Raw genomic sequence first — 18,020 nt, 5'->3', positions numbered from 1 at the left:
GAAACAATACAGCTCAACATTAAGGTCTGTCTTCCCCCCCCCCCCCCCCCCCCCCGCTTTTTTAAATTACATAGATAGGGTTTTGGTTTTTTTTCCATTTTTCTGAGAATTTTAACTTTGATTTCCTGCATGCATCTCTTGGATTCTTAACTTAAAGAAGCATTATTAATCACACCTTGATTTTTGACAAGTTAACACCACCCTTGCATTTGTGGCTTGCTCTTAGGTTCATTTCCAGAGAGAAGAGTAGACTCTGCCTAGAGGAGTAACGGTAAGGCTAAGGTTTCCCAAGTGAATGAGTCACACCAAAACCAGTCTCTGGATATTTTGGTCATTCTTACCCTTTCTTCCAGTAAAAGGGAAAAAATACCCATACCCAGAAGTATTTTATTCCATAGTAAATTCTTCAGGTAAACCAGACATGGATCTTAGCACCATTCTAATGTAAATTGTTACTGACAAGACTGCATTATTTGTGCAAATGTTTTGAAAGTTATCATCCTTGCTATTTGTAGTGCATTTTCACCCCAATCCTAGGAAATACAACCCTTGAATTTCAGCTGATCTTTTGACCCAACAGACACTCTTAAATGAGACTCAATTGAGCAGGCATCACTACTGCTGAGAAAGAGGACTCACTGGCCAAAAAAGAAAGAGAGGCTAAACTGGAATTATTCATAAAATGTATACCAATAATTCTCTTAAATCCTCAATAAAGCAACACAGCAGTCAAAAGGCTTATCCACTTATCCACCTTCAGCAAAGTAACAGAATCCACAGCATTAGCAACTTAAAATAGGAGAGAAGCAAAGCTGAGCTCAGCTGGAGGAAGAAATTTTGGCTTCCATTTGGTTTTGATTTTCTTCACTGTCTGTTTTTCTGCACTTCATAAAAATAATATCATACTTCTTTCGTATTACCAAATCAAATAAGAACTGTGCAACAGGACTCTTTTGAACTGGATGTAAAATATACTGTTCATAATACTTCAGCACAGATACTAAGTGAAAAGATACAGAAGACCTCAAAGAAAAAACATCTCTGCTTTACTTCCTAGTAAATCTTTACTACTGGTGACACTTTTTACGTTAGCAGTAAGGGGTATTTATGACATCCAAAAGCTTTTTATACAACACTAAGAATATTAACCAATACTTTACTAGCATCCTTAACGCTTACATTCACCTCCTGTTCCTGAATCTCTCCTGTAACAGGAGAGATTTGTTTCAAACAAAAAACTGACTGTGGATATCCTGAGCGGATATTAAAGACCATAAATAATTTCAAATCTTATTAAACATTAGACAGTATTAACATTCTTTTAAAATACGTGAATTACCTACTTCCAAATGTTATTATTTTTTCTGGTTTCCAGATAAACCTTGTTGCACAACTATACTTAGCAAAAAGTTACACATTTTCTGATGCAATTTAATTGAAGTTTTATAACTTAAGAATTAAATGTAGATATTTGTAGTCACTAAGTCAAAGCAATGATGTTCTTTAATATTCACTTGCTTCTTTGGAATGCTTTTCGTTCTCAGAAGCTCTTTGAATACTGACTCAAAGTAGTCAAAAGCCTCCCTTTCAGAATCCATGAGAGGCGAAACCATTATCTTTGATTTTATTGAAGGCAATTCTCTTTATTTTAACCCCCCCACCAAATGCTCCATAAACACCTTTAATAAAATAAACACATCTGTAATAAAATTTCCCATTTCCCCACTATGTCAGCATTTTTCTACAAAATCAAAACAGTGAAGCTAGCTTGTCTTTCAAAAAATATTTTTCAACATTTAGCCAAAATTCATTCTAAATGTATTAATGTATTTGTTCAGCTTTGAAAAAGTTTTAGACACACAAAATCAATCCTTAGATAATTCTATAACAAGTAAACAATGAATTTCCTGTTAAATTGGCCAAAAAATTTCCTAGATTTGGATGCCAGCATTCTACCACAATGAATTGTTTAGGAAAACACAACAGTAACAGAAAAAAAAAAATCCTCTTCAAGAGTCTGTTAAGCCAAATGATTAAATATAGCTTCTTCTACCCATATCTTCCTGTTGAATCTGAAGAAAGAGTTCTTTGCAGTTACAATTTGTATTGTTATTTATATTGTTACCAAGAAGCAAAAGTTACTTCATAATCATAGGATTCCTAAGCCTAATGAAGGATATATCTATATTCAAACCAGGAAAATGACATTGCTATCATATAAATATTTTTGGAAAATGCAAGCATTCTTATACTTACTCTTTATAATGGATGCTGAAATATAAGTTACTGTTATTAAATATACTTTTTCTATAACTACAGAAAACATTTACAATTTCTTTATGATAATATGGATAGAATCAATTTATATACTGAAAACTACAGAGACCATAGGATTTTAAGAACAGGTGGGCATTTCCATAGGGACATAATAAATTCAGATCCAACAGCTCTCATAAAAATACCAGTTAATTGAATTCTGTTGCCTAGTATTCTTACAGTACTTAAATCTTTTGAAAACGCATTAAAACTACCAAACTAAAATAACAGTAGTATCAATCAGGAATAATTTTTAGCCAAATGCTTTCTGCTGCTTTTACGACATTCCATATTTCACCATTATAGACTGGCTTAAAAACTTGTATTATTGCAGCAGCTTTAATAAGCAGAATTGAAGTGGTAGACTGTTGCCCACACATCACATACCACTTTAACATCAGTACACATTTTAGGTTTCTCACCTTGTCAATCATTTTACGGGCTTCCATTTCTTCAGAATTGGGATTTTCCAACTCAATAGTGTAAGTACCTTTGTCGCTCTGGTCATCCTCATTGTCCTTTTCAGTAGCAGCAGAAATATGTTGGCATTTCAACTTCTTGTCCATCTCCTGGTTCTGACTAGGCCTATGGCCAAGGCTTCCTGAACTCCTTAACAATGCAGCTTGTAAGACAGGTAATGCAGCAGAGGGTTCTTCTGATTTTTGTTTTAAAAGTTTTCCATGAACACCATGTACTGCTCTGTGATGCGATGAGCTAGCTTGCACAGATGCAGGGACTGCTTTCTCTCCTGATGTAGGTTTCACTTTTTCAGCTCGTGCATGAAGTGTTGGAGATGGAGATTCTGGGCACAGAGCTCCTACATTCTGAGAAAAAGAGTAAGAACGTCTCTTTCGAGGATGGTCTTCATCAAAAAACTCAATCATAAAGGCAGTCTGACTCAAGCTGGCTTGCTCTTGCTGCTTTTCTGTGGAATGGACTTTCTGGTGTGACTTTTTCAGCTCTGTATGATGATGCCTTAAGTGTTCTTCAAGTGCTGCCCGCTTACTGTAATGCCGGTGTGCACCAGCATTTTCTGAATCACTTTGTGTACCATCATCATGCTTATTCCCTACAAGCAAAGTAAAAGAATATATAGCACAATGAAACAAAACAACCCCAAACAACCAACCCAACACATACAAAAGAAACTAGCAAACTAAGAAAGAAAGAATTTCCAATTGGTTTTCTGTTTAGACTCCAACAGCTTTCAGTACCTGGCTCTGCAAACTTTGTACAGCTCCTGGTAAGGCGTTCGACTTGCTATGAGTCAAACATTGAAACACTTTATAAGCTGATCAGTTACAGCAGTGCATTTGAACTACCCTTTTCACCAAAATTCTTATCTGTGAATACTTATCAGTGACTTAGAAAAGCCAGCATTTTACCAGCTGTACTGTAGTATGTTTCTCAATTATATTAATTTTGTTACACAGCCAGTTGATTACAAATGACTACTGAAACATTCTAGGCAGGGTTAAGAGGAAAAAGAAAACCCTACAATAGTCCTTCTGGTAGGTGAAAAAACCAATTGAGAGCCGCAGTTCATATTGTTCAATTCCTCACACGTTTACAACAGTTTATCATGAGGAATGTCTACTGAAAATTGGAATGAATTCTTTATTACTTTTTCCAAGAAGTACAATGAGTTTTCCATCATTTACTCCCCTCAGCATCTGATGTATGCATGTAAAATGGTTGTTATTACTTATTCGTTCCACAAACTACTTTGAGATCTATGAATAAGGAATACTTATTGAATAAATCATAATATACTCATATATATATACTTTGTAATGACACCTGAAAAATGCATGGAAGGCTGGATACTCATACACAGTAAGTCACGTTTAACTCAGAGGAACTTCATGCACAATGAAAGTGTCTACACTTTTAAGTTTTAGCTCAGTTCCTGGGAAGGTACCGTTTTACCTTCTTTGAACTCTTCTGGATCAAGTCTTACTCGTGTATACATAGAATGTACAATTTATTTTTTTTTATTCTCAAGAGGATAGGTTTTTTGAAGTTTTTTTCACTTACATAGTTAGGATATGCAGCTACTACTCAGTTAAATAGTAATCGCATATTGGGAAGCCTTATTTATCAGACTAATAGCACTGAATACACAGCTGAAAGCCTAACTTATATTCCTGTTTGCTACTTATTTGTACAGTGCCTAAGAAAATGATGTGATGGTTCATATCCTTCCAAATAATAACAATAAATATCAACACCGCAGTGAAAGTCATAAGTTTAGCAGTGTGACTTCAGTACAGGACACTGTAAGAAAAAGCTGAGGAGAAAAAACAAAAAGATTTTTTTCTTTTTTTTTTTTTAAATGAAACTTTCAAAGCGGCTACGTATATTCTCTACCTTTATGATTTGAAAAAGTACACGTAATGAGCGAGAATACAAACAGATCACAGAAGATTACAAAATTCAGATATTTATTATGGCCATAGGCACCCCATAACTTACACCTCTTTCAGATGAAAATTTATCAAACTTTGAGGAGTTTCTGCCAGGAAAAGGCTAAGGCCTTGTAAACAATGCCCTTCCTATTTATCAGAAAGTGACATGGCTAATATTTTAAAGAATGTTCGTGAATATAATACAGGACCATGAAGACCAAAGAATGCTCTGTGATATACTCTAGAAGAAATATTATGCTATTATCTTAATGCTAGCACATTGATATAATTCTGTTTTAAAAAATTTTATTTTTTTAGCTTAATTTGGAAGAGTCAGCCTTAAAAAGCAGACTTTTGATCAGTAAGACAAAGCACATTGTATCCAGTCCCAGCTGGTTTAAGAGCTAGACATGATAATGTTGCAGAATGAAGAAAAATGGGAATTGCAGAGTTAACCTGCTGAAATTAAAAACCAAAAATAAGAGAGACTTGAAAAAGTTCTTCAGAAGTTTTCATTCTGAAAGTTTGAACGTCACTGGAATCTTCATCTGAACATCAAACCCACTTACTTCTCTATTCTGCTATGTGGCATCCAAAAGAAAGTACACTTTTCACACTTAACATCTGGTTTAATTTTATTTGAAGTGTCACTGTCTGCAGTAAATGAACATGTATAATCACCTGGAACTCCATTCAACAGCAGCATTCTTTTAAATACAATATTCTGCCAGCTTAGTATAAAAATTGAAGCTTTTGGTCTATTTCAGATTCCTGACTCAAACTTGACTCCATCATACATGATCAATTCAAGCAGAATAACTATGTGATGTATTCTTTGCCATAAACTATTTTCTTAGAGCACATGAATATTCACAGAACATATGCTATTGGAAGAGTTGCTAAAAGCATAAACTGAACTTCAGAGCTTTGATTCTAAAAAGCAATTCAGCTTCTTAAAGTAATGCATCAGAAAAAGTGAAATATATAAAATTTGACTAAGCTTTGGGTTTTGTCCTTTTCCCTTTCAAGATCAATGTTTTGAGTACTTGATGTTTTCAGATGGACTAGAATATCTCCAATTAGTATACTTATTGTAAGATGATTCAGGATTTGGTTTTCTATCCTCTTTTTAAGACTTAATACTGCAATAAAATTTCCCAGCACAGATCCTTGCGCGCATGCAGAGTATCTGTGATTTCAACTGAACTCCGCAAGGGCTCAGGGATCCACTCGTTGGATGCTGGTGAGGAATCACTGCTTTCAGAAATAAGCATAGCTGGAGTTATTCACTTTACCTTTCAGTCTCTTCAAGTACACTGGAACGTCACTCTTAATACTTTTAGAATCCTCCTCTGTTGGTTCCCATATCATTCTAGGAGGATTGTTCTGTGCTAGCCAATCTGCTACTTTGCTCTCTGCGGCCATCATCACCGTTTGAAGCCCAGGCAGGTCCTGACCACTGGAGGAAGAAGGCTTTTTAGACTTGTGCCGCTGTTCCGATGTGAATTTTGTCACGTGATCTTTGATTGTTACTTTTCCTGGAGTGTTGTCGTCAAATTCAATGGTAAAGGAAGCATGCCCTGCACCTGCTGCATGGGAGCTTTGGGTGTCTTTTGTTGGAATTTCATGAATAGTGGTCTCTGCTACCTGTGAAGGTTGCTGGAATTCTTTCGTAGGGATTTCAAAATAACTTGGCTCCCTACAGAAAGGATAAAGTTCTTCACTTGCAGCTGCAGATTGCTCCTCAGCTTGCTTGGCATCTGTGCTGCATCCTATTAAGAAAAATAAAAAATAGATTTCACAATACTTGGGAATTTCAGGTTCTTCAAGAAGTTTCTGAACTCCTGTAAAGGCCACTTGAGTAATTTCTGGAATAAACGGTAAGATTGTGGAGAAGATTGAGCAACGTAGTTCTGGAAAATAATTCCAGAATTACATATAAAAAGTATTACTGAAAAGACCGCACAAGCTTTGGCTGTAAGGAGTGTAAAGTGGCAAAGAGCTCACTTAGAATTTGTCAAAGGAAATGTGTATTCCAAAAATTTTTAGATGATGCAAAGGTCAGATGACTTATTAGCACATGGAAAACAGATAAATCACATTAGAGAAACAGTTGAGATGATCATTATTGCAATCCAGTCTATCGGAAAAACGTCAAATCAAGGCGCCCCTGAAACAAGTACTAGTGATCTGGCTTTCATCTCCTGCAGTGGATAGCCGGTATAATTTTGTTTGGTAAAATTCTTTGGAAAAACAATTCACACATTAATGCAAGATAAACATTAATTCTGGCTTGAAAAGTTTAACACTGATAAGCATTGGAAAGTGTTTTGGAATTCAAACACTTTGTTTCTACAAAAGATAAAACCAAAGAACTGAGCTAAATCCTACTGTCATCTGCTCTTATTTTACTTGTTTCCATAATTTGCAGAAGAACAGAAAAAGTAACAATAGCTGGAAGCATGCAGAATATTACCAAACCATGCTCTAACTGGGTAAAGAAAGCAGAATGTGGAAAAAACACGGGGCAATAATTCAAAGTCCTACTGTATAGCCTGAATGAAGGTTAAAGCTTCTTGTGGTTGCAGCAAAGCTACCAATGTGCCTTTAAGAAAACAAACCTTCTGGTTGCATTTCATGAACTAGTAAGCTAGCCAAAATATCTGGTGTAGAGATGTGCTATAAGCAACAGATGCTTGAGATGTTAGCAGCAATGGCAAGTTACATTCCAGCAAAAGAATTCTGAGTAGTTCCTATGTGATTTATCATGAACCATATTAAGATGTTTAAGAAATCATTTTAGGTTGCCAAGTAAAGGAAAAAAGGCAATTAATAGATTTCTGGTGCTAAAAATAGCCACACTACATCAGCTGAGACACTTCACATTTGTGTGTGAAACTATTATGCAACAAGGTAGCAATAGAAACATTGATACTAGAGTCAGGAGTTTAAGGGGTAAAGGATGCAGGACGGCATAATGCGCCTACGTTGTTCTTCACAAACACATGCTTCTTGTGAAGATTTAGGAAAAGGTTAAAAATTAAAAAAGGATGGTAGTTTGATACTGAGAAATAGAACTAATTAAGGGACAGCATAACAGCTGGAAAAGTTCAAAAAAGACTGATGTTATGGAGTGATAACAAAAATAGTACACATTCATTATTATTGCCATGCTTGTATACCAACAGCATAATATAACTCTGATGCAGTAACGCAGCTGTTTTAATTTATTTTATCTAAAAGTAGCTGTTGCAAACACGAAAGACGTTCAGAATTCAGACAGTTTTTATGTTGTGCTGTTGCATTCCAAGAATACCCTAGCTAATGCTTTTCACTGCACTGTCAGCTACTTCATCTCTGCGGGGTAGTTTTCAGGCACTACAACAGCAACTCACCACTCCCCTCCCTGGGAAACGGCATGCCTTTCGAGTCCCCTTCCTGAAAACACTTATGCCAGCAGACAAACAAGATAGAATGAATCTATTTTACTGATGCACAGGCCATTAAAAAAAGCTGTTATGTTTAGACAGAAAATGTACAGAAATAAACAAAACTCACACTTTGCAGCTACTAGATTTTAGGTAAACCACCATCACTCTCCATTTGTTTCATCCAGCTAGCAAGCTGGAATAGATCAAGCTCTAGTAGGATCAAATCTAGAGCCAGGATCCTTACAGTATGCAACACTGTCATTGAACAGGACAGTACTCCACCAGGGAGCCAGTTCATGTGAACCTTATTTTTTTCCCTATGGTTCTATTCAGAGCTTCAAGCCTACAATTTCATGCAACTCCTATAACCAATAATTAAGCAAGATCTAGTGTTCAATGCTCCTTCAAAAGACGACTGGCTAATATAGAATGTTTTGAGAAATACTTTTGGGCCAGGAAGAGCAATCTACTGGCTACAAAATAAACAATATTTTTCAATAAATAGGAAATAACTGGTTCATCACCATCTTTTGAAAATTATAAGATTGTAGCCAAACTGCATCAGATGTATGGCAGGCTTAGGATGAGGGCATCTATAACACTGGCTTGTCAGCATTGATGGACAACTTCATAAAGAAAATTTCCCTGTGAAACTTGCTTGCACCAAATTTAACATTTGAAATCAACTGTTTATACTATAACGATATGCACAGTATTTGATTCTAATTTTTTTGATTAAACAGACCCTATAACATCATTTGAATCTAAATTATGAAAGAGTGAGTTTAATCAAAAGAAGTGAGAAATGGAACCACAACTAATTTGTAAATTTTTCTAAACTAGAAAAATCCTTAGAAATGATATAATGAAAAATATCTCAAGCACAAGTTAATTTTCATTACTTAAAAATCCTATTTTCAGTCTCAAGTACTTGCATTTTTAGAAGAGTTAAATACATCAGAATTGATTAGAATAAGGAATTGAAAACTATGAGGAAACAAAAAATTAATACAGATCCTGATCTCAACCACCCTTTGGAATTTTTCACCCAAATTCTACATGCAAGTCCTTACAGCTTTCTAAATATTACAAAGAGCGATCTATAGAATAGCCTTACCTTTGAAATCATATTATAAAAAAATCATCTGCCAAGACGAAGGAAATTATGTATCAGACCAAATACAGACAGCTTTAAGAGAAAACCCTCAAGCAAATACTGAAGCTAGTGGTCATCACAGCTCTCCAATTTTTAAACAGAACAGGCATAGTACCTGTAGAGCAAAAAAGGCAACTGTGTGGAATTGAAAGTGTGTTTTCGGAAAACAAGGGGACGGACAGGTTGTGAACTGCAATCTCTTCAGGAACTGAAGGGATTTCTGAACTGGCAAGAGTCAAAGGAAAGGGGTGGAAAAAGAACAAGGGCATCTGTAAAGAAGGAGCTCTCAATCTGTAAAGGTCTAGAGCTACAAAAGACAACTGCGCAATAGCTTCTACAAGGCAAGAAAGGAAGCACTAAATGTAGCTGCTACACAGGTGTAGTGAGACTATTAATGAAATAATGAGTCTAGAAAAGGCTAAGAGGGAAACCATGTATATTTGGGAAATCATAGGCTTAACCAAATGGACATTCAGGGACATTCTTTACTAGAATAATCTCAGAGATGATCATCAGAAAAGCAACATTGACTTTGTGACATTAGCAGAACTGATTAAACTTTCTAGGACTTTTTTGGTTTTTTTAAGTTTTATTTCTTAATCTGTTATACACACAAATAGTCAGAATCTTAAAATTTTACTTGCCAGCCTGGACAAGAAATGTCATAGGTGTTCTGTGCTATTCAACACAATCTATCAGATATGCAAGAAATTGCCTGTGTATGTGAATATATAATCATCCGCAAAGACAGGATGAAACCTCAGAAAGTATTTTGCGGTCTTCAGATTTTTTAGGAATGTTCTTTTTTTCTGCCTTAAAAATACAATTTTAAAAATAAATCTTGTAAAAGAAAATTATCTGGAATTTAAAAAGCATTTCTTGAAAAAATGTCTGTAAACCTGAAGCAAAATATTTATTTGCAGAAGGTATAAGCAGCAGCCAAAATATGGTATTTACACTACACCCCAAAATTTTTTTTATATGTTAGGTTTATATTTGGTATGGTGCAATGGTATTTTACTGAAAAGAAGCCGAAGTTAGTGCTTTCAAAAGCATTAACAGAATTTCTTTTTTTCTTTCTCCTTCTCTCCATACTACTACTTTTCATTTCCCACTTACCTTTTAGGTTCTTCTTTTGCTTTATGGCTGAAGTATATTTTTCATTTGTTATTTAAAGAAAAGATTGTGAAACATACATGTAATGATTCACCTAGTATTAAAGAATATCTTTGTCTTTTAATGTTGTCATAACCTGTCTTATGAAATAATATCAAAATTGCTCTCTCTAAATAAAAATATAAAATAGTAGTGTATAGAAATTCCCACCTCTCACAATAAATCACTTAACTGCATGCTTTAAAGGCGTTAAAGTGAAAAAAGTGCAAAACTGATCTTACGTAAGTATATTGCTGTGACAGCTCTAAAAAGTTCTGTAAGCTCCCCACGACATACCATGCCCATTCACTGCTATAGTTTTGCAAAACAAGCCTTACATATGCAGTACGTGCACGTATTCCAGGCCAAAACTCAGCAAAATTCTACAAACTTCTAGGAACTTTAAAGTTAATACTAGTGATTAAACGTGTGTGTGTAATCTCCTACACATACTGATTACACTGGGATTTCCAAAATAACAGTCAGTCTGCTTTACCTTAAAATGACAGTTTCTTACATGTAAGGAACATGTAATCTGATACATTGTTACACAATGCTGGAATTAAAACATACTTCATGCCAACTGGAAAAAATTACTTCAGATTCTTAAAGCCTGTATAAAAATGTACTTACATGTTTTCCACGAAGTAAGAGTGTAACACATGGCAATAGTAATAACTATACACCCAGTAAACTCGCCAATAACATGTAAGTTTAACAGCTGCAGCATAGATAAAGTCACACCATAGGTGTATATGCAACTGTTCACTTTAATACGGACTAGTAGATCTATGGATCATTACATTAGAGCAACATGTGTGTCTGAAAAAAGCAGAAATGTTTTTCTTTTTAAAGTTTTCCAGGATATTCTGCTCTGTTTGCAAATAATTTTCATTCGTGAGTTTCTGTTGTGATAGAAAGACAGTAACACTGAAATAATCTTATTAACTTGAGACTGTAAAGACTAATTGTCTATAGTTGGCTTAGCAGAAACAAATCTCCCATTTCAATCTCCTCATTAAACCTTGCCCCGTCTGTTATAATTCATGCTTTCTTTTCTATTCAGTGAATAATCATGTACCAATTCATTAAAGCATGAAGCAGATTCTTCATAGGATTAATTTGTTAAAATTATATCAGGCTTTATCTATTTGCATTACTGAACAAGAAATTTAAGAACTTATGTACATGAATTCACCTGTAATGTACTTACTTTTAGGCAGTTTATATTAAGAAGCATGTTCCAAACTGGTGTTTTAAATACTTAATATAATTTAGCCCATGAAAGAACAAGTAACTGCATCAATCTTGAATGGTTTTTATTAAATAAAAGTTTGTTTTTATTTTAAAAATATCCAAACATGACAGTCTTGTGAAGTTTCCCATTTCCTTTCATTAAAGTGTTTCTTTATATTGATTTCCAATCATTATATTCATCTATGTTATAAAACCTAACCGCATGAAGAAAATACTTACTAACTTGTTGAAAATTAACTTAATGTTTTCATGGAATGTAATTGTAGGCCAAAGGGGCCCCAAAAGCTTATCTTTATTTTATAATTGTATGAAGACATTCAGGGTATTTTTCTGCACACTTCTACACATAGTGAGTGTTCTGAGACTGAGGAAGTGTGTCCATAGAGGCAAATGTCAACTCTTATCTGGTCTGGCTTCTCACGCTCTCTGCCAACAGTACTATAAAACACCTACAACAATCAAAAACCAGAGCAGTAAAACATACAACTAATGTCTACTCAGAGATTAAGTCATCAAGATAAATAAATCACTTGTCTATACATGGGATTTTAGTTCCACATCCTCCCAAATTAAATTGTTTTGCAAAAATGTCAGGTTTTGTTTTTTTCCCCAGCAGTGTTTTCCTATAACATTTTACATAAGCTTTTGTTCAGTATGTGCTTATTCAAACTGAATTCCATTCTTGCAGATTTATTAGTCTTTCAGTTTGAGGAAACAGAAGCTATTCCTACACTCTACTTAGATTAATTCTATTCTTAGGAGATAAATTCATGATTAAACAACAACAACATAAACAAAAGGGATTTCTAACATATGTTGCACATTTTAAAAAAAAGAAATGTTGTATTTGCCAAGAAGGCTCCAGGCCCTATATATAGTGTAGATCTCTTGAAAACAAACGAACAAGATCAGTTAAACACTGTAGAACATATTAGTCCATCTTCTCTATTCATCATTTACCTTATGACGACTTAAACTAAGGCAAAGCATGGCAAAAATATCCCCATCACTGAAGTTCTGTCTAGAACAAACTTATTTTTGTCTACTACTGAAACAGATCGCACCTCCTTGATTAGTTTGAGAGGAAGCTGGAACCTTATTTTTCTTTGAACTCAGGAACTAAGACAGAAGCACTGATTACTGTCTGAAAAATCTCTTGGTAAAATAAATACCAGAGTATGCAAACCATTTGATTCAATGTTGCTTCTGAAAAAGCAATTTACAATTATGAAAAAATAAGAATAGACATGCTACTAAATAGACGCTGGAATCTTGTGTCATACCTTGTTAATGGCATGACATCAAAACCACAGACTTCAGGATATTACTTTTTAATAGTCCTATATTTAATGAGGTCAAATAACATGCATGTTTTTTAAACTAAAACAATGTAGACAGATACACACGAGTATAAAAAGCTTGATGAATTAATATTTCTGTCATATTAGTTTGCTACAGACATTGGCACCTAAGCAATAAAAACATGGATACTAGAGACTTCACCATCCCTGTTTTGGCACATAGAACAAGATACAGAGTCACAGGTTTCATAGCCAATAGTCAATGCTTCCTGTAATCTGGAAAGCAAGGAGAATCATGTGGCTAGCAAGTCTATCAATGGCAAGACTTGAAAGCAAGAACTTAATTCTTTTTAGCCGATGACTTATGTGCTTTTCCTTTTTGTTGAGAAAAATGGAAGTGGAACAACATCTAACGGTCATTGTCTCTCATTATTATTGCCATTAGAACAAAATTTTTATTTCTTAGGAATGTTTAAAAGTGTTTGAAGAACACATTTCTAGACAAGATTTGAACTGTAGAGTTATAGATTACTAATGCAGGATATTAAACCTATACTTAAAAAGCCTCCACAGGAGCACACAATAGCATACTCTACTCACACTCTGTACGGTAGAGAAATTTTTCACCAAAAAACCAACCAAATAAGAAAGCACTCTATAACTGTACTGCATTATGAAGAAATTCTTTTATATGCGACAAGGTTGTTTAAATTGCACGAAAATTGTCCCTAATTGAAATGTTTTCACCTGGTTTCTTTCTACTAGTCCAAATCTTAAGGGACTTACTTTACTGTCTGAGTCGTGGCAAGTTTAAACTAATATGAAAAAGGTCATTAAAGGCAAAAAGTTAACTCCAAAGATGTTGACTTCATTACACTGAAGTGTTAGTTTAGTTTGATTTTACATGTTTCTGGAGTTTACTCCAATTCCTGCAAAATAGGATTCGTGATCACCAAGGCAACTACTACTACTACAGGAAGAGAGAAAACCCCACCCCAGTTAAAGTACTGTAAAAAACTCCAAACCTAAAACTGTTGGGCCTTAAATGCGTATCTAAACAGCTAAACAAACATGGTTCAATTTTGTCCTAACTTGAGTAAGTTTTAAGGTTATTCTCCTTATTAGAATAGCAGTCACTTTATTTATGCGCCTGATGATAGATTTAGAAGCCTAATTATAGACACTGAGATTTAAGTTTTGGCAATACATACTGTGTATAGACAGGCTAACTAAAAAAAAAAAAAGAAAAAAAAAAGAAAAAAAAAATCTGTATTATGGAGAATAAACATTACCGGTTTAACTTTAGACTATGCAAATCTTTACTACAAGAACTATGAAATGTAATTTCCACTAATGCAGGATTATTGAATTACAGGAGAGAATGTTAGCACAGATCACCTTATATAGCTAAAAGTCAAATACAAAAGTAGTACAGCACCATTTATTTTCAGGAATTATTTTGAAAAAATATTCCTATGCATTCTCCAATTTTGAGCATATAAAATGACAGATCTTGCTTAAATTGATAAATAAGACACATGGGTTCAGGTAATACTATTTTCTATATTTCCTGACAACGAATTGTATTATATACTAGAAAACAGATATATTACATGCAAAATTGGTCTTTGGAAATGCATAGTCTCTCACAGAATAAATTTTTTAACCTAACTTAATTTTCATAGGTTTTCATCTATGCAAACTGTCTAGGAAACTTCCAAACATTAATACCTGTTTAGTTCCCTAGTTAAGAATATACGCACTTTACTAAAGAGAAAAAAAACCCACAAAAATAAGACAACAGACTTACCTGAAGCCCCCGTCTCATGCGTTTTTTCTTCATGCTTGCTATCTGGCTTACAACCACTATTTTCATCAGTTTCCTCATCACCCCACCAGGCTGGCTGTCCATACAAAGGTGTCCCACGAGGCATGGCAGAAAGATCTATAAAATCAGCCCAAAGCAGAGGAAATTACTTTTCTGTTTAGTTGTTATATTTAGGTTAAAGTAACATGAAGAGAGAGTCATTTGCTTGGATCGTTTCTCCTGGAAGCTGAAGTGAATTGGTTGCATGCATTTGCCGAAATACAAAACAAACTTGGAGGCTGGATAACTGATCCGAGTTCTAAATATAAAAGCTTACTAATGACCTGATCAAAACTTCTGGCACAAACGTTTATGCAAAGGCAGCTGACATCTCTTATTGTTACCCTGATATATCTGTAAACATTATTTTCTGCTTTCAGTTTGAAGTCATCAGCATAGCAGTACATTCCTAATAGCTGTCCACTGCTATTTGTGTGAGAAGATTCTCACTTATATCCACATTGACCTTTCAATGAAATCTGAACTCACTGCATGAAAAACTGATCAAATTTTGCAATGTTGCCAAGGTTCCAAATTGCTGACAGCTACTACAGAGTGCTGAAAGTTACCTTGTGTAAAACATTACTGAGCACGACCATTTTTTCTGTTTTTTTGTTGTTGGTTTTTTGGTGGTTTGTTTTTTTTTTTTTTTTTTTTTTTTTTTTTTAAAGGCAATAGTTTAATTACAGTACAATTAAAAACACTATTTCTTATATAGGATGTATACATATGATTAAACACATTGAAACATAAATATTAAATAAGTAAACACACACTGATATAATTCAGATTTCTACCTTGATGATAAATTGACTGGATTAGTTTTGACCGGATCTCTTGGAAGAATACTTCACCCTACTGAGATATAGCTGTTCTAGTACCATACAGATGTTCTGAAGATACTTCAAACAGTCCTTATATAAAATAACATGATCTGTTCAAATTCAGCTTAGTAGCTTGTCTGTTACTTTGCCTAATGAGAATTCCAACATTTTTATTCAATGTTTTAATCCCTGTCATTCCCAAGATGATACATAATTTCATAGCCATGCCAAAAGTTTCAATATGACTTGAAGATACTAAGTATTTCTTTTCTCAAGAGCTTTACACTCTAGTCAATACTGAATTGTTTTTAAAAACTTGATGGCTGATGCTTGTGCACTGAATTAGCAATACTAAACAGCTATGCATATATACAGCAACAGTGAGAGAACCAATCCCCAAAAAAGCTTTTGAGAGTTGCACTCAAATATAAATCCCTATCATTAAGTTTGACTGTTATTTTTGGAAGAGTAAAGAGAAAAATGGAAGATGAGGATGAAAAACCCCAGTGTGCCACTTGATGAAAATTTAAGAGGACTTGAATGCTGAAAAGCCATACTGAATAGGAACGTTGAAGTACTGGATAGGCTTTATGTACCCTTAATAGCATTCTAGATCAGCCAACAGAACAAACAGATTAATTAGTTATACCACAGAATCCTATATGTGGAGAAGACAACTCTTTAAAGTGTGTCTTCCAGAAGAATGGACTAAACCTAAACAAAACTGTACAGCCTTGACCTAAGGAGTCAGACGTACTCAGTTCCATGTTAAGGAAGCAACAATACCCAATTCCTTTCTCATTCTTGTGGTTATCTCCTGTAGTAACAGGTAATGCAGCAAGTCACTATAAGATGAACAATAAACTCTAGCAAGCCTCACACTGAAGTTAAGACACCCGCAGCAGAGCCATCATGACATATTACATAAATATGAAAGATGATGTAGAAACAAGACCAAAGCTACAGTTTCTACAAATTTTTAAACTACAGTAGAACACTTAGGTACTATCCTGATGCATGTAACAATGAATGCTAATACCTATAAAACAAATAAACAAAACCCCCACATGTTTAAATAGAAAGGAAAAGAAAAAAAAAAAAAAAAAAGAGCAGTTGACAATGCTGGTGGTAAAAAGTACCAACTGTTCCTAAACAAATATTTTCAGGTAAACTCCAAAAAATAGCACAATTCCCTGCCACAAATGCTGAAAGTCTGTGATTCTAGGAAAGAGAGATGCAAAAATCTGATAAATGCTGATTAAATGTTCCTTTATGAGTTTTCTTAACGTGTGGATACTATAGTAAAAAAGGCAGCAATTCAATTCCCGAAGTTATTAATTACACTTAAAGTATGTTTAAAATTTCATATACGTGGAGTTTTTACTACCTCTATAATTTCACAAGCATCCTAGCAAAGCAAATAAATATCCTTTCCAAGTTTGTGTGCTTCTGCAGCAAAAATAAACCTTACCCATTGATTTCTCTTCAGATTTCAGTGCTTCTGTAGTTTTGTGGTGCACTTCTGCTGTGGAGTCTGTTACCTTGGACTCCGAGCTTTTGGAGCTGGTTTGCTTTGACCCTTCTGCCTCCGAAGATTTTTGGGATAATTGGAGTTGGCTTGTGAATTTTTCATGCTACATGACATTAAATAGAGAACAAAACACCCTCAAAGAGTGAAAAAAAACCCTGTGATACCAATAAACTACACAATGACAGAAGAATATCTAGGAACTGCACATTGGTACCTTAAGTGCTTCTTCAGGGACTCTCATCTCTCCCCTGACGACAGTAAAAAGATTAGTATGTAGGAAATGCTAAGGAAAATACTGGAAAGATTTCTCGATTCACCAGAGAATGTTACAGAACAGCAACAGTTCTGCAGCCTATTCTGCCATTGGAATGGTGACACTTGTTCTACAAATATGTTAACAGGACATTGAGTAGATACCTTAATGTTGCAATAATACAAGTTCTCTTTTCTTTTTTCTTTTAGTAGTTTCAAAGTTGCTTCTCAAATAGTATGAGACCCCTTCATTTAACACAACCATACTTTTAGCAAGAAAAGCTTGTCAGAGTATTGTGCATTTTTATGACAAGGATATCATATCCAAATCTCAATTTATCTTCTAACTTCAGAGTGATGTATGTCTGTTCTGGAATCCTCACATCATTCACAAACGTCTACAGAAACAAATGAGGACAGAAACAGATACTGTTAATTCCAAAATAATAAAATGACAAATCATTTAACTAATTTTATAAGAAAGTTTTCAGCACCGCAAATTTTCTACTAGTTATTCACCAG

At 34.5% G+C, this 18,020-nt stretch overlaps 1 protein-coding gene across 3 annotated transcripts in view; it reads right to left on the bottom strand.

The window, feature by feature from the left end:
* The window catches only part of CEP170 (centrosomal protein 170), a 104,966-nt gene that overhangs the window by 52,686 nt on the left and 34,260 nt on the right, over positions 1-18,020 (bottom strand). For all 3 annotated transcript variants that reach the window (XM_082306961.1, XM_082306962.1, XM_082306963.1), the window contains exons 4-9: positions 17,818-17,896; positions 17,461-17,519; positions 17,187-17,349; positions 14,835-14,969; positions 6,020-6,496; positions 2,739-3,385 (exon numbers count right to left, since the gene is read on the bottom strand). In XM_082306961.1, coding sequence (XP_082163087.1) covers positions 2,739-3,385; positions 6,020-6,496; positions 14,835-14,969; positions 17,187-17,349; positions 17,461-17,519; positions 17,818-17,896 — 1,560 coding nt within the window. The remainder of the gene's footprint in view (positions 1-2,738; positions 3,386-6,019; positions 6,497-14,834; positions 14,970-17,186; positions 17,350-17,460; positions 17,520-17,817; positions 17,897-18,020) is intronic.

This window comes from Platalea leucorodia (genome assembly GCF_965183815.1).
Source record: "Platalea leucorodia genome assembly, chromosome: 3".
Taxonomy (NCBI): Eukaryota; Metazoa; Chordata; class Aves; order Pelecaniformes; family Threskiornithidae; genus Platalea; species Platalea leucorodia.
This window is presented reverse-complemented; position numbering and strand designations above follow the sequence as displayed.